Source organism: Xiphophorus couchianus, chromosome 11 (assembly GCF_001444195.1).
Source record: "Xiphophorus couchianus chromosome 11, X_couchianus-1.0, whole genome shotgun sequence".
Taxonomy (NCBI): Eukaryota; Metazoa; Chordata; class Actinopteri; order Cyprinodontiformes; family Poeciliidae; genus Xiphophorus; species Xiphophorus couchianus.
In genome coordinates this window covers 8099296-8122209 of record NC_040238.1, presented here as the reverse complement: position 1 = coordinate 8122209, position 22914 = coordinate 8099296, and the positions used below count along the sequence as shown (strand labels likewise).

Here is a 22914-nt window from a genome sequence, read left to right as displayed (position 1 = left end):
CAGCTGATAAAAAAAGACATCTCCGTTACATCAGTCAAACATCACATTCAGTGCTGCCAACGTATCTGGTCCACTACGATTTCAGCCCTACAGCGCTCCGAGTGCCAAAACCGCCATTTTGCTGATCGTAGACGTAGACTTGGAACACAGTACTCACCCGGACAAAGGGTTTGGCTCTCTTCTCGGAACATTCCATTCAGGTCAAACGCCTGAACATTCCATTCAGGCGTTTGACCGTGTCCCAGAGGGACACGGTCAAACGCCTTCTCCAAGTCCACAAAACACATGTAGACCGGTTGGGCGAACTCCCATGCACCCTCCAGGACCCTGCCGAGTAGTGATGGGTCCGGCAACACCAATGCGTCGGCGCATGTGTCAAGCTCATAGACCAAAACCCGCGTCGGTGCCCGTATTGTTTTCAGCAAGTCACGTGACCGATACAGGAATTGTGTCGAAATGACACTGGTGCGCCAAACTGTGTATATATAGAAGTGAATCTGTCAACGGGATGCACTTGGATTCATTTGCCAAAATAATTCTTGATCTTTTACGGTACAGCGTCAACTATGGAGCAGCCTCAAGGCAAACGAAAGGTTTCGTAGTTTGGGACCATTTTAATCTTACGTCAGAAAATAAGGTATTGGTTGTCACTTAGTAGTTGTTTCATCCGGTTCTTTTCAGTTTCTACTCGATCTATCTGAATCCAAATTCAGCTGAAATTGACTCTTAGTTTACTTTCATATTATGTTCTGCAGGTTAAGTTTTGCATATGTTTCTTATGGAAGCCCGTTACTATGGAAGCCCGTTTCTGCCACTCTGTTAAAAAAAATTATCTCGTTATAATGAGATAGTATCTCAAAATAATGAGATAGTATCTCATTATAATGAGATAATTTTTTTTTAACAGAGTGGTGGAAATGGGCTTCCATAGTTTCTCCTTTGAAATTATACATTTCATAATTTTATTCTTAAATTACCCTCCAAAAATAAAAATCTACAGGCAGAAAAAAGGAAAATAAAGACAATCCCACTATAAATAAATACAAAAAAGACATTTCCAGCAAAACACATCCATAAAGATCAGCGTACAAAATATAAAAGAAAAAATGTACGTTATGTGAACAATATACAGTGTCACTAAAATCTGTTTTATTTAAATAAATTCACCTCAATACTGAGGCATAGTGCATCAGAATGAAGTCGCAGATACACCTGGATAAACTCAGGTATACAGCCATTCTACAAATTACTCAGTTGCTTTTTATGAATTATTTTATATAAATGTATTGTTTACTTAATTTTTGTTCAACAGCAAGAGAAGTTGTGTCAAAAAAACGGACCAGACTAAATTTCAAAATATTAGAAAAACTTTTTTTTTTTTTTATGAAAATTTGTGGGGGGAAAAAAACAGTCCACAAGCATCCTCATTCCAAACACGTTCACTTTCATTTTCATCACTTGGTACATGTTCACATTATTTATTGACTATCGAAGAATATCAAATATATTTTGATTTTAACTGAAGATATGACATAATACAATATATAATATACAATAAAATAAAATGACTTTAAATCTTATTGTGTAGACTAAGTCATCAAATCAGTCTGTGAACTGCGTTGCCTGTAGGGATTTTTATTGTCCAGCAGGTGTCAGTATTCAGTGACACAGTATTGACGCAGTATCAATACAGTTTTGCTATGGGTCGAAACAATACATGACGCCTCATTTCCCCATCACTACTGCCGAGGGTGTAGAGCTGGTCCAGTGTTCCACGACCAGGACGAAAACCACACTGCTCTTCCTGAATCCGAGGTTCGACTATCCGACGGACCCTCCTCTCCAAGACCCCTGAATAGACCTTGCCAGGGAGGCTTAAGAGTGTGACCCCTCTGTAATTGGAGCACACCCTCCAGTCCCCCTTTTTAAACAGGGAGACCACCACCCCGGTCTGCCAATCCAGGGGAACTGCCCCAGATGTCCATGCAATATTGCAGAGTCGCGTCAGCCAACACAACCCTACAACATCCAGAGCCTTAAGGAACTCCGGGCGGATCTCATCCACCCCCGGAGCCTTGCCACCGAGGAGCTTTTTAACCACCTCAGCGACCTCGTCCCCAGAGATTGTATAGCCCAACCCAGAGTCCCCAGGCTCAGCTTCCTCAATGGAAGGCATGTACGTGGGATTGAGGAGGTCTTTGAAGTACTCTGCCCACCGGCCCACAGCGTCCCGAGTAGAGGTCAGCAGCACACCATCCCCACTATAAACAGTGTTGGTGCCGTACTGCTTCGCCCCCCTGAGACACCGGATGGTGGACCAGAATCGACTCGAAGCCGTACGGAAGTCTTTCTCTATGGCCTCTCCAAACTCCTCCCATGCCCGAGTTTTTGTCTCAGCAACCACCCGAGCCGCATGCCGCTTCGCCCGCCGGTACCCATCAGACCCCAATGATGAACGGCACCATTGGACTTCGTGTTCCCTTGCCCGGACGCGGGTCACCAGGGCCCCACTCTGGAGCCAGGCCTGGAGGGGGGGCATGACGGCGAGCGTCTGGTGGCCGGGCTTTTTCCCATGGAGCTCGGCCTGGCTTAGCACGAAGAGGAAACAGGGGCCCCCTTCCCATGGGCCCACCACCCATGAAAGGGGCCAAAGGCGTTGGGTGCATTGTGTGATGGGTGGCGGTCCGATCCTCAGTTGCAGAAGCTGGCTCTTGGGACGTGGAATGTCATCTCTCTGGTGGGGAAGGAGCCAGAGCTAATGAAATAGTCGGTCTCAGCTCGACGCATGGCTCTGGTTCTGGAACCAGTCTCCTTGAGAGGGGCTGGACATACTTCCACTCTGGAGTTGCCCAAGGTGAGAGGTGTCGGGCAGGAGTGGGCATACTTGTCGCTCCCCATCTCGGCGCCTGTACTTTGGGGTTTACCCCGGTGAACGAGAGGGTAGCCTCCATCCGCCTATGGGTGGGGGGACGGGTCCTGACTGTCGTTTGTGCTTATGTGCCGAACGACAGTTCAGTTTACCCACCCTTTTTGGAGTCCTTAGAGGGGGTACTGGAGAGTGCTCCTCCTGGGGACTCCCTTGTTCTGCTGGGGGACTTCAACGCTCATGTGGGCAATGGCAGTGAGACCTGGAGGGGCGTGGTTGGGAGGAACGCCCCCCCCGCCGATCTTAACTCGAGCGGTGTTCTGTTGTTGGACTTCTGTGCTCGCCATGGATTGTCCATAACGAACACCATGTTCAAGCATAAGGGTGTCCATATGTGCACTTGGCACCAGGACACCTAGGCTGCAGTTCGATGATCGACTTTGTCATCGTTTCATCGGATCTGCGGCTGTATGTCTTGGACACTCGGGTGAGAGAGGTGCGGAGCTGTCCACTGACCACTACCTGGTGGTGAGTTGTGATAGGTTTATTTTCATTCCTATCTAGCAAAGATTCAGACCAAGGCCATTGTCTTTTCTGCAGAAACGAGGGAAGATCCAAGACGCGACAAATCGCTGTAAAACACTGTCTGGGATCAACTCTGCCAGATCTTTCTCTGCATTTGGCTTTATTAGAAAATACAAGGAAGGAGGTTGGGCCTTCTCACATAGTCACACAAAGAATTTGACCAATGACCTTTTTCTACAGGGTGCTCTGAAACCTTCTGTGGGCATGCCCTTAACCCTCGAGTTGACCTCATTTTCTGTATACACCCTGTGTCCTCTGGGTCAAACTGACCCGTCTTCACTAAACCCCCAATATAAGCAGCTTAATTGAATTTTAAACACCAAATTTCATCTTGTATATTGTAATTCACCACAAAATGTGTGAATACTTGAGTTTTCCTTCTCCACTTGAATTTCTATAGCTTAAGAAAAGAAAAAAATGTGCAAAAAGAAGTTTCGAATGCATTTTTATTCATCTCAATGACTCATTTTCTTTTACTTTTCTCCAGTGAACAATTGGTCACGGTCATCAAATCGTATCAGTCTTGAGTAGGTGTGAAAGACTTTGAGTGGCATTGTGGCTCGGAAAATTGGCCTTCCATTCTCTGCATCCCATAGGCTAGCTGCAGCCTCACCTCGGGACCTGTATACACCTGCTAGGATTAGCAGCCCTAAATAGGCCTGGAGGTCAATCTCATCCATCTTTTTCCAGCTGTCTCCATATTTGCGAAAACCCTCCAGATTTGTCATCTCCAGGATTATTTTTTCTATTGCTGGTGTGATAAACAGGTAGAATGTAAAAACAATATCATGGGCATGAGAAACAGCATACCTTGTGGGTCCTGGGGTCATCTTTATAATGTTGTGTTCTGCATGCCTGCCGTGTTGGTCATATGCCGCTGAGGACCATGTTATTTTGCCATTTTTTGAAAGGAAAGTCTCACTTTCAGCTTCAGGGTTTTCTTCTTCTTCTGAAGATGATTCATCCTGCTCTGGGTTGTATTCCTCTCCATCTTCTTCTTCGGATACATACTCTACTTCCTCTTCTGAATCAGAGTTGTCTTGCTGGACTTGTGAGAAAATCACCTCTAAAGCCTCTTCAGTGTTGTAACGCACACTCATGGCTTCAGCACAGACACAATTCAGGGTCCTGTTATGCAGGACCTTTATAACCTCTGCAAATAACAGGTGGTCTTCTGAAGTCTGCGAGAACGTCACCTGATTTGCCTTGTTTACTTCTGCTACTGATTGATCTGAGACACATCTAAAACTTTGTAACATTCTGTGGTTTGTAAATAACTCTGATAACCTTGATTTCAACTCTATTTGCCTCACGGGTCATTTTGACCTGAAGACCATCTTTGTACCTCCTTTTTGTACAGCTTACATGGAAATGTGAATAAAAGCAACATTTAACTTTTTCTATTGTTTTGGCCAATCTAGGAAAAGTCTTAAAATCTCAAGTTAAAAAAATAACATTTAGTGGATTTTTGGGGGGGTTTTAACACAGTGGCGGGTCATTTTGGCCCGAGGACAACAGGAGGGTTAAAAGGGCATGGCTGACCACAACTAATCAGTTGCAGATGGAGCTGATAACACAGGAATGTGCAAAGTCTCTAGCCTCCAGGCAAACATCCTACAAATGGTTAATAGTATTTCACAGAAGAAAAGAAGTCAAGTAACATCAAATAATAATATGAAAACATAACCTTTCAAATAAACTCACAAGTAAATGAACTTAGATAATTATTCTAACAAGTTGGCTCCGGTGGTGGGGGAGGAAGCTGGTCAGACCTGGCAGGCCCAAATGTGTTGTGAGGGTCTGCTGGGAACGTCTGGCGGAATCCCCTGTGAGACGGAGCTTTAACTCCCATCTCCAGCAAAACTTCGAACACGTCCCGGGGGAGGTGGGGGACATGGAGTCTGAGTGGACCATGTTCCGTGCCTCCATTGTCGAGGCAGCTGATCAGAGCTGTGGCCGCAAGGTTGTCAGTGCCTGTTGCGGCGCCAACCCTCGAACTCGTTGGTGGACACCTTCGGTGAGGGATGCCGTCAGGCTGAAGAAGGAGTCCTATCGGGCCTTTTTGGCCTGTGGGACTCCTGAAGCAGCTGATGGGTACTTGATGTGTTTTTGGTATAAATGTATGTATAGTTACTTAGGTAGTTACTTATACATTGATTTAATGTTCAACTTTACTCATTGTGCACGTTGTTGATGTGCTAGTCCACCTGTTTACTTGCGTCTCTTATTTTTTTTTAAAGATTTAAGATCTAAAGATTTGAATATACCCTACATGCTCAACATGGATGGATGCTCAACATTTAGAACATCCATTACTTCTGATGTTCTAAATGTGTTCAAGTGAATGTTTTTTTCTTTTCCTTTATTGATCTCAGCTCAGATAAGGAGGCAGAAAAGTTGAAAAACTTGGACTGATAGAACTTAGTTTATCAGTTTAGCAGTTTATTTATATTTCTCAGTAAGAGCTAACTTCCCGAAAGAAAACAAAGCATGTCTGCTGCCCTTTGGTGTGAAGAAACTGCCTTCTAGAATTTCATTCAGGGTCAGCTCCAGCCTGAGGCACACGGCAAATATCACAAGTCGGTCTCCCTTTTTAAAAATGGAGGAGGAATTGCTCAGCATTCGGTTTGATGAGCCAGTCCCTACTCAGCTTCACATTAAAAACTCTGTGATATGCAAATAGATATATAAGGGTGAAAGCTGCCAACATGGTTAAAAATGAAGACCACCAAAATATAAAACCTGTACTGTACAAGCTATAAAAACAGCACCATAAAAACGACTGGTGATTTTTCTGGTGAAAAATTATGGTGAAACTTTTCATTTCATGAAACTGATGAAACTTTTCATTCAACATCATGAATCAATTCTTTATTATTCAGGTTTTACAAATTGATTAAACTAAAGATAGATTCTGATAAAGAAATTAAACATGTCCCCACCTTCTACTCTGCTGGCATGTAATTCAAAAAGATGTTTGTTCTGGATTCCTGTGGGAGACCAGGAGACAAACCCAAAACGCAATGGAGGTACTCTGTTGTGCAATACCTTGGGATCTGCCAAATGAGTTGGAGAATGTCGCTAAAAAGAAAATGTCAGGTTTTTCTTCCTGGAACTTCAAGCCTTGCGATCCCTTCTGGGATAAGCAGAAGAAAATAGATGGATAGAGGGATGTCATCAGAACAGTTTTTACTTAAACTGTTCAGATCCACATCAAAGCAAAAGGAATGTGATTAAATAACAATATCAAAAACTGAAATCTGCAAAGTCAAAAGTCAGTAAATCTGTGAAGTCAGATGTTCGTAATTAATTTAATCCATTTCATGATGAATGATTTTACTCTGAGTGACCTGGGTTGTTTTGCGCTGCGTATTAATCCCAGTTTGGGAATATTCAAAAAGAAAATCAACCAAATAACAAATAAACCTTTATGTAAAACACTCACGTAGTGAATGATAATGCTTTACATAAATAGCAAAAACAGAACCCAAGCAAGCTAACAATGACAAAACAAAGAAGCAATACTAAACTAAACAAGGATGCATGGAATGTAAATGAAAAAATAAACAGAAGTTATGGTTAGAGTCCTTCTTGGTTAGAAGGACTTTTCTCAATGAGCATAATAAAATGAACATGACTGAGCAATAACTTGGATCTACCACTTCAATAATGGCTCTTGCATATGAGATAATTAATAGCACTAAGACTGGAGCTTATGAGACTGAGCTAAAATTTGCAGGTTCAAACTAAATTTGAACTTTTTTTTTTTTTCCATTTTTTTTCTCCGAAGAGTTTTTGGGGCACTAGTGGCTCATATTTTTTGTACAGTAGGCAGACAGGAAGGAGGGTGAGGAGAGGGGGTAAGACAATGCGGTAAAGGTCGTCGGGACCGGGACTCGAACCTGCGACATCCGCGTCAAGGACTGAGGCCTCCAAACGTGGGGCGTGCTAACCCCCTGCGCCACCACAGCACGCCCTAAATTTGAAAATTTAAATTAAATTAAGGTTACACACACTGCGATGGACTCGCGACCTGTCCAGGGTGACCCCGCCTTTCGCCCGTTGACACCTGGAGATAGGCACCAGCACCCCTCCTCACCCCAATGGGATAAGGGTGTAAGAAAATGGATGGATGGATGGATGGATGTTACACACAATTGGACAAATTGGACAGCAAGAGAAGATTCTTGCATCAGTAGGCTTTCTAGAGAACCTACTGATGCTTCTTCTAGAGACGGTTGAATATCATCTGCAAAGAAATTATGTGTGATTCTGAAACAAACAGACCAACAGGGAATTTGCAGATACCAGAGGATCAGAATACCATAGGCTGATCTGTGGGATACACTACAAATAATTTCAGATACTGATGATATAAAGAGGGGAATAATTTAAAATGTTTGGTTTTTGTAGCATACATTATAATCTATCAAGTTTCAATCAAGAAATCTATTCTTGGAAAAGCAGAAACAATGTAACAGTTCTTTGAACCCTTTTTCATATTTGCGGGTCAATTGATTAATTTAGTCATTTTCAGGTCTGACAGTGCTGCAGAGGATCCTTGATACAGCAGCAGAGCGCAGTTGGCAGGTTACCTCCGCTAACTTGGACACAATGACGGAAAAGACCTTCATCAAACTCCTGGCCGATCTTGACTACAAGGAGGACTTTCATATCATCATTGACTGTGAACTGGAACGATTGAACAACATCCTCAACTTGGTAAAAGACTCACTGATTAACACATTGGTTTACTTGTGGGTCGATGTAATTTCAAGTTTGAACCCTTTATCTGATTGCTGTTAACTGAGAAACTTTGGAATAAACCTTTGTAATGTCATGTAAAGGTGCTTGTTCATTTATCAGAAGTTAGCTACAGATTATATTCAGACCTTAGCATCCATGAATGATATGAAAGGGAGAGGACAGCTCCTAGATCAGTAAACAGAATGCAAAGAGCTAGTAGAACAAGAATCTCTGCCATCACGCAGAATTAAAATGCATAATTTTTTAAAACAAGTTCTTCCAAAAAGCACTTTGTCTAGAGTATGTGGTGAAGTACACGAATTCATGGAAAAGCAATGGTCTCATTGGCTAAAAACCGAAAAAGTATATGTTGAATTACATTGAAAACAGAGTGACTCAGTTGAGAACATAACTAAAAATAGAGACACTCCATTAAATTGTATTTTAATTATGATAATCAACACATTAAGGATTAAATTTTAATGACATTATTTGTATGGTACTAATCAGATATACAGTCATAATAAAAAATGACTAAAAGGCATAATAAAACTGTTGTGATCTATAAGTTTTGAAATGAATTTACTCTAACTTCCATTTTAGAAAAACTTGCAACACAGTTCATTCTGTCATTATTTAAGTTCATCTCTTGGTGCTTCAACAATGATTAACAATGAAAGTAGCCACCAGGTTCTTCTAATTAAATGTACTTTCACATTCTGAGGACATGAACAAAGACCTTGGAAAAGCAGTTAATGTGTAAACATTAATCTGGAAAATATTCCAAACAAAAAGGTTTCAATTGCCAATGTTCCCAGTGCTCCCAGCAAAGTCACTGTGAATTCAGAACATGCAAATGTCAGATTAATAGCAAAACCTCCAACAGCTCATTCTCTGCTGGACTTTGCATATTAAGTTTGCATATTATATGTTAGGTTAGGGGTTTTTGGTCATAATGTACTGCACCATATTTGGAGAAAATCCAAAGCAGCATGTGAGTAGAAAGAGTTCATACAAACTGTCAGTGGTGGAGGGCTGATGACAGGGCCGGCCCAAGCCTCCATGGGGCCCTAAACGGTTGCTTAGTTTGCTATTGCTTTGGGCCGGCCCTTGCTGATGATTTGGCATTTCTGCCTTTTTATATGCCAAACTATTATACAATAAGATAGTCTGTCCAAGGGCTAACGCTTGCTTGATGCTGGGTCGAAAGTAACTGGGTTTTTACTAACCATGAAATTTAAATTACGAAAATAAATTCACTGAAAGAAAACACGCCAATTTAGAGAAAAATAGTTTTTTGATTAAAAAAAAGTATTTGTTTTGACCTGAGGTGGTTTTTTTTGGAAACACTTTTTTCGAATCCCATGAGTCACATGATCAACAGCCAGATGTTAACTACTGTCATAAACCGTGAAGAAACACAGCAGTAAGTAGTAGGAGGATGATGGTTTGTTTTTGGTTATTTTGGATAATGAACAACTGACTCCACCAGAGATCTCAGAGCATCACACAATTTATAAAAAATTGTCTGTCATTAGAAAGTGTTGAATCCATAGTTCTTCTGTCAAATCGCCTACTGCAATTTTCCTCAAAACACTGTATAGATAGTTGCTCCCAGATGTAAGAGGACTGTCACTCCAGGCCCTGAATAAGATGTTGTTTTGATGACTGATAGACGAGGGAGTGCCTCATTTATCAGTGAATTATGACTGGCTAAATCATGACTAAATCTCACGTAATTGTTTACATCCTTCTGTGCCATGATTTTTAATGACTTATCAGGTGAACAAGGTTATTCACACGTGATTTTAATTACATATTTTATTTATTGAACACACTGCAATTGAAAATTGTGTTGTTGTTTTTTTACATTAGCAGAACAGTGACAAAGATTTGGACACATTTGTCATGGAAAAAGCAGTGCATAGTTTACCTTACCTCTCAACCAATGACTGCTTGAGATAGGGAAGAACCTGCAAGGCCAGGCGGGTAAAGACTATGGCTGGATGGATAGTTTGTATTTGGCTCACTCTTTTGGAATCTCCGTAGTGAAAAGATAAATGTAAGTATATGCAAACAAATCGATGCAGCAATAATCTGCTGACCCAGATGCAAAACCAGAATGAGAGGAGGCGTTAATATGCAGCAGTCCAGGCTGTAATAACAAGATGGCAGACAAAGATTAATTAGGCATCAAATTAAATGATTTTTTAAAAAAGACTGTTAGCCAGAACAGGCCTGAAAAACAATAGCAGGCTTTCCTGCTGTATTGTCACTATGTGGTAAAAACTGACCATTTATTTTTTTATTTTAGCCTCAAAGCAGCTGTACTGGAGACTATTTATCATCGTTTCTTCCTTTGGAGAGCAGCTGCTGTCTGCCAGTTGCTAAGAGCCCATTAGTGCTGGTGTCAGTTTGACAGTACTGTCCAAACAAGCAACCACTCTCTGAAACTACATCACAACACAGTAAATAAGGCTGACTAGGAAAGGAACAATATTTCCTTTCAGATTAGGCAAGTGGAGCTGATGTTTACTTTGAAATGATTCAGTGCTGTAGATAGTTGCTTAAGAAATGAGTGAGGACATCTCTGCAGCTATGAACTGAACTAGAAACTAAACCCAGAAAGATCTCAGAGGGAGAGAGCTGCAAGACAAACAAATACACTTGATTCTGATGTTCACAGCTGGTCGTCTTTGTGCTTCTTTAAGAGGGAATGTGGACAATTCTTCTCCTTCAAATAGGAGCCTCTTGGCTAACTTGCTAAATACACTAGAAGTGCTGGAGTTAGTCCATTTTGACATTTACCTATGCAGTCTAGAGATAGGCCAAATGACCTGAAGGATTGCTTTTGTTCTGTAAATAAGGCCATTACCTTATAAGTACCCTGGTAATGGCCTCAACGCATCTCACAGTTGCACAATTGTTCCTTAGACTTAGACTTCGACTTAGACTGGATAATGCAGCACAACATCATGGATCAGCTGCAAAAGGTCACATCTCTCCAAAAACACTTCATGTATGCTTCAAAAGTAGACTGAAGAGCATTACCTACAGGAGATCTGATCTCCTGTTGGTATCATAGATACCCACCCCCAACATGGACTATTCACACTCCTACCTTCTGGCATGACGGTCAACGACCACATTTACAACTGAAGAATGGATGCTAATTTGAGCCATCAGAGTCGTCAGTTTGGACTCAGGTTCTTTTGGCACTGTTTCAGTAAGTCTGGGGAGAAATCGAAAACCTAGTACTCCTAGTGTAAAGTCACTGTCCGGTCTCCCATGTACATCTGACATCTGCCAAGGTGATGTGAGGTGGCTGTACTGTTGCAGACAGAAATTGGTCAATTAGTGTTTTTTTAGGAAGCAGAAGGTCTGAAATAGTTACTTGGGAAACCCTAGGAACATGAATATGGTTGAGTGGTTGTCGAGTCACCTTGGAAATTAAGTAGAGCTGGATCTGGAGAGAGCAGTGGACCATTGTCTCCTTTTCTGGGAGAGCAGGATTTGGTAACAGCAAGGTGTGAACATCATAAGGATATCAGACATTCAAGAAGGAAGTAGCTCCACACTGAATGAGACGTTCATTGAGTGTGAACTATGTCTCTCCATCATAGTATTCATAGTATTCTTTACAAATGGAATTCATTGGGTTTGACACTGATGTCCCTTTCCAGCAGATTGTGCTCATTCACATTCAGATATGTCCCCATAGGCAGTTTTACTCCATGTTTGTGGAGAGTGTCTTTTTATCTCACACAAGTGCGGGCTTGTGTGAAATTTATATCACTGACCAACATCCCAGTGCACACAGACATTTAGGTAGATGATGATTGTCCCGGTTGTTGGATCCACTATCTGCTCACTGATCAGAGACGCTGAACATTTGTGCTCTGCAGCTGTTTTGCTTTTAACAGAGCTCTTTGATGTCGGGTTCAGCAATAATTGACTGGCAACAGTGAGAAAGTAAGAAAGAGGGAAGGGAAGAAAGAAAGAGCAAGTGCAAAGATGATTTTGTTTTTTTCAAATTTACAAGAATAAGCACAGAAGACAGATAAGAAGAGAGAGCAGGAGAAACAAGACAAAAAAATATTTTATTTGTATATTTTTTAGGAAAATAAAACCTTTTCAGCACAATCTCTAACCTAAAACCAGTTGTTAGTTTGTTTCCATTGACCTGAGACTAACCTGAGAGCCAGGTGCTGTTCTGATCCTTCAACTGCTTCTTCTGGCTTCAGTGATTTAGTTTAGCTTTGTTCGAATTATCAGATGCTGTACCACTTGGCGTCAGCTTGATTCATTCAGTTTAGTTGTGAGTTAAGTCTCAAGTGGCTTAAGCTGATGGTTCACTGTTGGTATATCAAAACAATGTTATGTATTGATGAATAAAAATCTCAAACAATAAAATGTTGAAAAAATTTAAAGTCCGTAAGACATATTAAACAAAAATCTTTCCGAGACAGGTCATTCTCTGGAAGTTTTAGACATATCAGTCAAATGTCCGACCATCTGCTGCTAAGGATAACACAGTAAAATATCAAACTCAGTGCCAAATTTTGGGCAGAGGCTTGTCAGTCCAGAGGAAATCTGACTAATTATTGGGATTTATTGATATACATTCATTAATCTCCATAGATGACAGAAAATATCTTCCTTACTTTGTTTTTGAAGCTTGATCAAAACAAATAGGAATCTAGTTCTTCAACTACAGGGCAACATTATGAATTGTTTTATTAAAATACTTTGCAACAAAAATAAACACTTTAATTAAAAAATCACTTATCAAATAAAGTTTTATTCTAATTGTGTCATTTGGGTTATTTCTGTTTTGATCTTGGCTTCTCCAGAAGTAACCTCCAAAATCCTTCACTTAGTTTCAGAGTTCTCTCTGAAACTGAGCCTTTCTTTTCTTTTCTTAAACTTTATTTTGCAATAATCTGGAAACATTAATCCTAAAGGTAACTTGGAAATAGTTGGTTAAAGAAAAGCAAAGTTTGATCTTGCAGTAACTGCATCCCAAAAAGACTTAGGAAAAGCATTTCAGAACAGAGATTTAAAGTTGACTCTAAACTGTTCTCGTCTCCGAGGTTTAGGCCTGAAATATGGTGACATCACTAATTTGCTGTTTGAAATATTGGGACAAACAAATCGATGCCATTCCATAAAGGGTGAAGAAACAGAAGCTGAAATGGTTGGGAAGCCTTCACAGGCTCTGATGTGATTTGATTGCTTTTATCCTTTTTCAGGATAAAACTCAAATTACAGCAGAGGGAATGAAGGAAGTGGAAGATGGAGGAGAAAGCGGAGGGCGGTTCCAACAGCTTCCTCCTTCAAAATTGAGCAGCTGTGCTCCTGAACGTTTACTGACTGATGCTCATTAAAAGTTGGACCACAGAGGAAAGAAATGACTAACACCTGCTTCTTTCTCCTCCTCTCGTCCTCTTTCTGATGCCTCCTGCTCTTCCTTCTCCTTAAAAAACATTTTTTCTGCATCTTCAAACGTCCTCTAGCATCATCTGTTAGTAACACCTTACCTCAGAAATCTAAGGGTACCCTCCTGCTTTCTTGCCATCTCTTTTTGATGATGTTGAAGGACTGATGATTGTGATTAATGTGTGACGGATGCTATTTATCATGATTAAACATATCAGGAAAATAATTAACAGATCAAATACGATGGAATTCTGTCTTTTCAGATTGCAGCTCAAAAGAGAAACTTGAAGAACTACCATTACATCCTGGCCAACTTGGTGAGTCAGATTTTCTAAAAAGCCATTGATGAATACGTATAAACCAGCAGACGGTTAGTGTAAGAGTGAAGAAAATTGGTTTCCAGTGAGGGGGAAATTGTTCCCAGTTTAAGGGGCCGGATATAAATACATTTTTAGGGCATTTCTACTATTAAGATGAATGAAATGTACTAAATATTCTGATTTTATTTATTCAGATGAGAATGTGAACAGATGTGCTTTTTTTCCCAACTGTTAAGAGATGAAGTGTCAATAGATCAAGACCAATATCCAGGGAGTTTTATGCGATATATATATATACATATTTAAGACATAAATTACTTTTTTTAAAAAGTTTTATTGGCTCTACGGGCCTTCATTTGACAGGAAAGTGGGCAATGGGAATCAAACCTGCGACAGCCGCATTGAGGACTAAGGCTTCTATATGTGGGTTGTGCTTAACCCCTGTGCCACCACAGCACAGGGGTGTGGTGGCCCCTCGTTTTTCGCGGCGGTTACCTTCCAAAATTACGTTCCAAAAACAACCCGTGATAGGCGAAATCCGCGAAGTAGGAACCTTTATTTTTTTTTTACAATTATTATACAATTAAATATTCCATAATACATTGAAACCAAAGAACAAAACCTCTTTACAGACCCAAACATTTGTTTAACAAATAAAAAGTACTGTATAAACTTTTTTTTTTTTTTTACAAATAACTACTGTACTGTAAAATAATTTTAATATGAACTGAAAGCGGATTCCCGTGCCCGAATTGCGGAGATCAGCCCTGCCCCACCGCGACCTGAGTCATTGGATTAGAAAGGAAGAAAATAAAAAATTATTATGAAAAAACAACAAAAAAGTACAGTAGCACAAATTGTAACTCACTGCTCTTCTGACTGAGCCGCTGCATCCTGACTCCGCTCTATAGTGTTTTTTTTTTTTTTTTCTTCTAAAGCCCGCGGTGCAGGTGTGTTTTTTTTCAAGAGAAGAACATAGTTATCGGTAGCTGTTGTCGCTCTTTTTTCTTCTGGGCAAAAAGATTCTTATAAACCGACATGCCACCATCGATTATGTTAAATATGGCAAGCTGTTTTACGTACGTGTACATATTAAACCGCAACGTTGTTGACACACAGGTAGAGAAGAAGCGGAGAGACTGTTTAGCCAATCAGAATGCAGAACACAATGCACGATGCAAATCCGTGAAGCAGCTAGACCGCGAAAGGTGAACCGCGAAATAGCGAGGGTTCACTGTACTCCGATGTTGTTTTGTTACTCATTCTGCTGCAAGTTGGCTCAATTTTGACGCGCAAGACGTAACCGGTAAAATCCGGTTTAGGATTTTCATAATAAAAGATCCGGAAGTAGTTCATTATTTCTTGCCCGGCCTGGTACCAATTGGGGACCACTGCTTTACAGGAAACATGCTCCTTGTTTTCTATTCAGGAATAATAAGTTGATTTCCATTCAGTGAGTGCAGGGTCTGTTAAATGCAAAGGCGAGGCACTGAAACTTGCAGATATCGAGTTCCTTTTATTCTTTCTCTGTATTTTGCTCAGGGCTTTCTGGACTTGAACGTCACAGAGTTTCAGAAGTTGGCACCAAATGTGACAGGCTTCCAGCTGGTGAACCGAACCTGTCGAGCTGTGGAGAAAATCAATGAAGACTGGATGGGCTTTGACAGCAAAGACCTCAAACTGACACGAAAGAGGCTCAAGGTGAACATGCACACTGACTGGTTTATAGTTCGAGCTATTTTGGAACTTTGTACTGTTTAACTAATTTAAGTAACACCTTACCTCTAAAAATGGAACTAGGATTTGGTTCCTACAAGGCCCACTAGTCTTCAGAAGAGACTATAAAAGAAAACAAGCTAAAGCAGAAAACACAAACATGTTGTTAAAAAAGAGGTAATATAACGCTAGCTTTGGACAAAACGTTTGGCTCTTTCCTCTTTAATCTTCCGAGTCCTCGGCGAGTGGCGGCGTGCTGCTAAAACGAAACAACAACAAAGCGTGTTGGCGTCACAGATCACAGAGTTTAATCCCACACAAAGCAACGCATGAATCAATTAACAAAGCTGCAGAGGTACAGAGATATGCATTTTTATCATAAAAATAAAGACACACAAGGGGAAGACAAACAAACATAAAACAAAGACAAAAAAGGCAAAAAATAGCGGCCGCTGTCTCTCTCTCTCTGGATTTTTTCCTAACACGGAATCTTAAACTAAAGAGGTGTTTCCCTATTTAATATATGCAGTCAAGGCGTTCCGTTCTTTAACCTATTAGAAACTCCGTAGGGACTCAGAGAAACTTGGAAACTCCCCTCATTTACGGCAAAGGTGTCTGGTTTTTGTCTAAGTAAAAGGGCGGACCACTTAGTGCTCATCCCTGTCTGATACGGGGAGATCCCTGGCGCCAAAAAGTCTCTTCCCCCATCGGAATGTAAATTTTATTGCTCTGTCTGTGGGGGAGGCCCCTGCTTTGTTTGAATGTCTGCTATTCAGCTCCCACATGCTCAACACAAAACTGTTCCAAATAAGAGTGTTGGCTATACCTTTACACATGTCGTAAGATTAACTGTATTAAGCACTAAAATTAATCATTTTTCCTTAACAATGTACATCACTAAAGTTTAAGTTTTTTTCATCATTTCAACATGTCTGCCATTCTAGAGACAGAAGAATTATTCACAAGTGGAAAATATTTTAGACAGCTTCCAATCTGGACGTCCCAGCAAATTTATCCCAAAGGTCAAATTCTCAGAAGATTGACAATAAATGAAGTTTTTAAGATAATGGCCTAAGCCTTTATTTTATTTTATTTACCAAAAGGGATTTTTTTTCATCTTTTTTCCACCAACAGTTCATCTTTTGGCAATTAAAAAAAAAAAAAGAGATATTTTTTGTAAAAATCACTTTTGGCAAAAAATGACTTTGGCCATTATTTTAAGTAGGTGACTGTAGGTAGAGTGTTCTTAACCTGAGTTTGGGGAACATCTTCCCATGTCTTGTCACGAGATGGTTGGTCAGATTTACACACAAAAACATTTTTGTGAGTAAGGGCAAATTCTTCAGCCAGTACAGCTGCCTCTTGTAAAGTGGAAGCTTGCTCATTCAAGTACAAAACTGTACGATCTGGAAGGCAGTTTTTGTACTCCTCCAACAATATCAACTCACATAGTGAAGTAAAATCAGTAGTTTTAGTTGCCTGGCACCATCTATCAAATAACATTCATTTTTCCCTTGCAAATTCAACAAATGTTTGTGCAGTGGATTTTCTTAAGGCTCTGAACCACTGCCTGTATGCTTCAGGCACTAGCTCATATGCCCTGAGTATGGCAGCTTTAACTTTGTCATACACAAGACTGTCTTCAATTGTGAGTGCTGCACATACTTCCTGTGCCTTACCAATCAGTTTGCACTGCAACAAAAGGGACCAGACTTCTGTGGGCCAGTGAAGGGCAACAGCAATGCGTTCAAATGCATTAAAACATGCCTCGACCTCCGTCTCTCGGAATGGTGGGACCAGGGCAATATTTTTGCTGATGTCAAACGTGGAAGGTGCTGCAGAAGAGGAAGATTTATCTGGGGAAATACTGACATCGTCTTCATCTCCACCAGAATCTGTAGTGAGAACAGTGGTCAGTTTATGAGACTGTAGCTCCAGCTGACGCATTTTGATGGCAGTTTCAGCTTCAATTCTTCGGCATTTAAGCTGGAACTCAAATTCATCCTTCCGTTCCCGTTCTTTCGCTTCAAGTTCTAGACGAACTAGATGTACCTTCAAACGTGCCTCAACACTGGGATTTGGGGTCTCAATAGAGAAGGGCTCAAACCGTGAGAGAGAGGTTGGTGGTTTTTCCCCCTCTGGCTTGGCAGCAACAGGTGCTGTCTTCACTCCCTCCTCAGCACAGACCTCAGGCTGATCAGCAGATTCAGAGAAGGAGGCGTCCTCTTTATCCATTTCCACTGAGAGTACTCCTTTTTCAACCAAGCTACTGAAGATAAGAGATTTTAGTTCACTTTTGAGCAAAGACTTTGACACATGGATACCAAAATATGAAGCAATTTCATGTAAATCATCTTTTCTACAGACATCAAACTGTTGTACAGTAGGATTACCTAAAAACTCCTCCAAATTAAACTGTTCAAAAATAATCCCGGACATTACATTACAACCTCCCCCCTTCCCCCCAGACCACTAAGGGTAAATTCTGGCACTGGCTGTAACACAAAAAAAGTACCCTAAACAGCTGGTGTCAGTAGTAAAATAGAGTTTAATTTACAATTCAAGTAAAATTTCAATCACGTGAGACAACAAACACAGGGAAGCTTTAAGCTTCAGGGTCTCCAAGGCCAAAACAACAAACAAAACATCCCCCTTTTAATTATAAAATAAAAACACTTTCTAGAAGAGAACTGAAAAGAAAGTACAATACCTGAACTCCCTGACTATCCAAAAACAGGAGAAAACAGTTAAACAAAATGGCAGAGAACCCCTACCAGCTTCCATTGTGAATAAAAACAAAACTTTAGTTATACACTTGATGCTAGTGATGGGCTATCTGAATCCAGGCTTCGAGGCTTGTACCAAGTAATAAGGGGGTGTGTCCGATGAAGCCCCGCTTCGATGCTTGTGTCGTCTTGTTGAAAACCACGTGACTGGCAACAAACAAGGCCTCGCATTGCATGGGTCACGTAACTGCTTCATTTTGCGTGTCGGTTTTCAAAATAAAAGCGTGATGAGCCGCTGTTTCATGGGTTATTGTATTTGATCGCATCAGAGGAGTATTTGCCTTCAGCAGTGGCCGAAATAAAAAGGAACCTTTTATAGTTCATATGTATTAATGATTTTGATGATGGCACTCATCAAAATGTAATGTTTGTTACCGGTTTTCTCAATTGATGATAATGGTATATTGTGTGACTTTATATTTGTGTGTTTTTTATTATGTAAAGCACTCTGAAACTGCATTGTTGCTGAAATGTACTACACTAATAAACTTGATTGAAAAGGAGCCAACAAGAAGAAAAAAATCTGACATCTGAGAATACTTGAGATGATTCCTCACAAGATTCTTAAATAAAAATAATTAAACCCTTCACCTCAAAAATTCTCACGTTCTTGAAATTTACACTATTTCTTAGTTCTGCAAAAATATATCAGTCTTGCACAGCAGAAACAGACTTAAAGCTGCTGGAAGAGTAAAATTCTGGCTGATGAGTAAAAATATAAGGGATCAGATCAGAGAGCCAATGGAAATCCAATAAAAAGAACTTTTGAAGAATTTTAGTTTTTAGGAGGCAAATCAAAACTCAAAGAACACTGTACCAGGATTGACTACAAATTATTTTAATGACTAAAAAGGATTAGTTAAATCGTTAAATAATAATTGACTCTCCTGTTACTAAACGCGAGTTTGACAAAAACTTTGTGACAATATTGCATTTACCAATAGTTTTTAAATATGAATATCTGAGTGACAAGGCTGCCACAGTTTCAACAGCAGATGTCACTAGTGAGAAATGAATGAACTACCGAGTAAAGAACCTTTGAGCAAAGCAATGGACCGGGAAGCTTCATTGCTTCATGAGGCTTCATTTGGCCATCACTACTTGATGCTTCACAAAAATGCTCACAGCAAAACCATCCAAAGTCTCCACAAACAATCAGCTCACAGACAAGATCACATCAGATCAAGGCCCAGAGAAAAAGGAAGGGACCTGACATCTCTGGTTGTAGCTCTTTATGGGGTGGCTGACGAGCTCCAACACATTGCACCTGTGGCAGCCAGGTAAAGCTGAAACACAAAGAAAGAGCTCTCTCATGAAGAGAGCCCTAGAGGTCAGTGTCTCAAAACACATCTAACAGTGACTGTCTAAAATTAATTAGAACAAAGAAAGAAAAAGTCCTAACCTATCTTTATCTCCGATAAGAATATGGCAATGTGACTCATATTTCCAAAGTTACATTTTACTAAACCACTTCGCCAAATGGTGTACCAAAGTAAGGGTTTTTGGTAATAAAATGGAGTGACTTGCTTAGATAAACCACAAAACTTTGATGACCTTTTTCTTCACACAAGGAATTATGAGTTTTATCAAACCCTCAGTGTAAACATACCGATCAACATTCATGTGCTCCTCTCATCATTCTCAGGGAGATTTTAATCACTTTATGCAAATTTAGCACCTCACCTGAAGATGACAGACTGGGAGATGAAGACTACAATAGGGTTGTTGCAAAAATATTGAACATTTTAGAAGACTTGTTTGATCACTACTATAAAAACCATATTCAGTTACACATCTCTTCTGACACAAATAAGGTTTCTAAGATGCAAGTCTTACAAAAGTGTTTGCACAAGGTAAAAAGCTGGATGACATTTTTTTTAACTCCAGGAAGAACAGATAAAATCATTTCTGCAGGAAAAAAAATGGAGAAATGGAAATTGTTTTTTTTTTTTAGATAATTCCTAAGTAAATTAGATGATTTTGAGTGTGTGGTGGCAGGGGTTCTTCTCTGTGAAGCACTTTGTTGATTTACGTCTTAAAAGGTGGTATATATATATTTTTTTATTTACTTTTGCATTTCTTTTCTGTTCTGAGAGCAAATTATTGCAGGATTTAAACAGGTTTTAATCCTGAAATGTGTTTTCTCAGTACACAGGAGCTCTGACCTACGACGGCGTCAATGTCATGGTGAAAGCTTTCCAAAACCTGCGGCGGCAGCGCATTGACATCTCTCGCCGTGGTAACGCAGGGGAGTGTCTGGCCAACCCACCAGCACCATGGGGACAAGGCATCGACATCCAGAGAGCTCTGCAGCTGGTAAGCATGAAAGCTGCTTATGTTGCAGCTTCTTGTTGCATTCTGACATAAATATTTTAAAAGATAACAATTGCAGACCTACAACTCAGATAAAATACAATGAAATGCCAAGAAACCATAGCATTCTAATTGCACATCATGGCAATTTGTTGACTTAAAATTCTTAACCTCATGTTTTTATTTTTTGCTTTTTTCCCCAAAAACTATTTTGTTCATGGGTATGTCTCAAACACATCTAAATTATATCAAAGTTCATTTAGTAAACTGAACATTTTTACTAAATACAAACGTATCCCTTAGCTTAGGTGATATTTACGCTATTTTCCGAGTGTAATATAGACTTGCATAAAGAAATGCTCACACATTGGTGTCAAATCTTATAGTTTTTCATTTATTTCTAGGAAGGCAAATTATTAATTACACTTAAACTACAACGGCTATCGTTGTTTTATTCATGAAACAAGACAAGAATTTCTCTAAGGAAAAGGTTTGGAGACTAACATTGCTGCCCAATAAGACATTTTGTCATGTTTGGGTCTATATGTCTAGCCCACATGCAGAACCGGAATCAGTAAAGAAGGTTTATTTAAATATAAACAGACAAGTAGGCAGGAGATCGGTCCAGGAAACGGGACTCACGGAGCGGTCAGCACACTATGAAAGACAGCGGGGAAGCTGGTGAGTTCACAGGTAGTAGGAAACGGGAGTACTGACGGAAACAATGGACTGATCTTACTTGTGTGGATGAAGAAACTCAGTCTGGGAGGATTTGCTGGTGGCTTTGGGTTCACGGTCTCCTTGTGGGTCTGGGAGGTCCAGGTCCTTGGTGTGGAAGAGATCCGGAAAGGGGTGGGGCGTGGAGGTGCGTCGGAGGGCGGACAGGTAAGTTCAGGCAGGCCGGAGTCAGAGGTGCGGTTCGGCTACCAGCCGGAGAATCCAAGAGGAGCTTGTACTTCAACGGAGAAGGAGAGGAACGGAACCCGGGCAACCAGTGGGTACAGTCCACGGCATCACAAGGGAGGTGTCCAGATTTGATCGTCACTGGGAAGATCTGTGGCGTCTCGACGGAAACACCTAAAGACGGAGTAAACACGGGAGAAATCACTAGAAGGAAAGAACTCTCAGAGAGAATGCAGAGACTAGCTCCGGGGGGGCTCAGAATACCATTGCTGGTTAACAGTCTGGCGTCGAAGTACTGGCAGCCCACTCCTCATGTACTCTCGGCCTGATGAGGTGATGAAAAACCGGTGTACAGGATAATTGCACCGATCTCCGGAGAGAAGGTGAGTCTGACGCTATCTGGTGGCTAAAAGGTGAGTAACAAAAGGAACCAAAAACCCACAAAGAGAACCTGAAAAACCTTGCTCCACGACACATTTCTTGTAGCCTTTGCCAGTTACTGACACCGACCTTAGAGAAATTTGACCCGATTTCTTGTCCATAATGATTTCTTGTATGTACAATTCATTTCAAGTCATCCCACAGCATCGCAGTGAGACCTTTCCAATTCAGACAATTCTTGGCTGATTTCTGGTGTCTTTCGGGTTATTGTTATGTTACAGGAGCTTAACTGACATCTCATAATTCATAGGGTTCAACATAATGTTGGTCCATCCTTTGCAGCCAGAATAGCTTCAGCTCTTCTGGGAAGGCTGTCCACAAGGTTTAAGAGTATTTATGGGGATTTTTGACCAATCTTCCAGAAGCGCCTTTGTGAGTTCTCACACTGTTGGAGGCCTAGCTCTCTGTCTCTGCTCTAATTCATTGCAACGGTGTTCTATTGGGTTGAGGTCAAGACTCTGTGCGGGCCAGTCCATTTAATATACACCAGACTCTGCCATCCATGTGTTTATGAACCTTGCGTTGTGCTCCAAACAGTTCCCACAAAGTTAGGACCATGGAATTGTCAAAATGTTTTGGTCTGCTGAAGCATTCAGAGTTCCTTTCAATGGAACTAAGGGACCAAGCCAAGCTATATATATATATATATATATATATATATAAAATTCCCTTCTCACCCAATGCGGGTGGTTCTTATCCTCTGAGCTCGGGTCCTCTACCAGAGGCCTGGGAGCTTGAGGGTTCTGCGCAGTATCTTGGCTGTGCCAAGGACTGCACATTTCTGGACTGAGATGTCTGA

General features: G+C 40.7%; 1 protein-coding gene and 1 long non-coding RNA gene across 5 annotated transcripts in view; one reads left to right on the top strand and one right to left on the bottom strand.

Moving 5' to 3' along the window:
- The window catches only part of LOC114152892 (glutamate receptor 1-like), a 143931-nt gene that overhangs the window by 65518 nt on the left and 55499 nt on the right, over positions 1–22914 (top strand). For all 4 annotated transcript variants that reach the window (XM_028031025.1, XM_028031024.1, XM_028031026.1 and 1 more), the window contains exons 4-7: positions 7989–8173; positions 13900–13953; positions 15499–15657; positions 20607–20774. In XM_028031025.1, coding sequence (XP_027886826.1) covers positions 7989–8173; positions 13900–13953; positions 15499–15657; positions 20607–20774 — 566 coding nt within the window. The remainder of the gene's footprint in view (positions 1–7988; positions 8174–13899; positions 13954–15498; positions 15658–20606; positions 20775–22914) is intronic.
- Positions 905–18886, bottom strand: LOC114152894 (uncharacterized). Its single transcript, XR_003597237.1, has 3 exons — positions 18488–18886; positions 14821–14823; positions 905–937 (listed from the first exon to the last, which is right to left on the bottom strand). It is a non-coding gene; the product is annotated as an uncharacterized LOC114152894 (long non-coding RNA).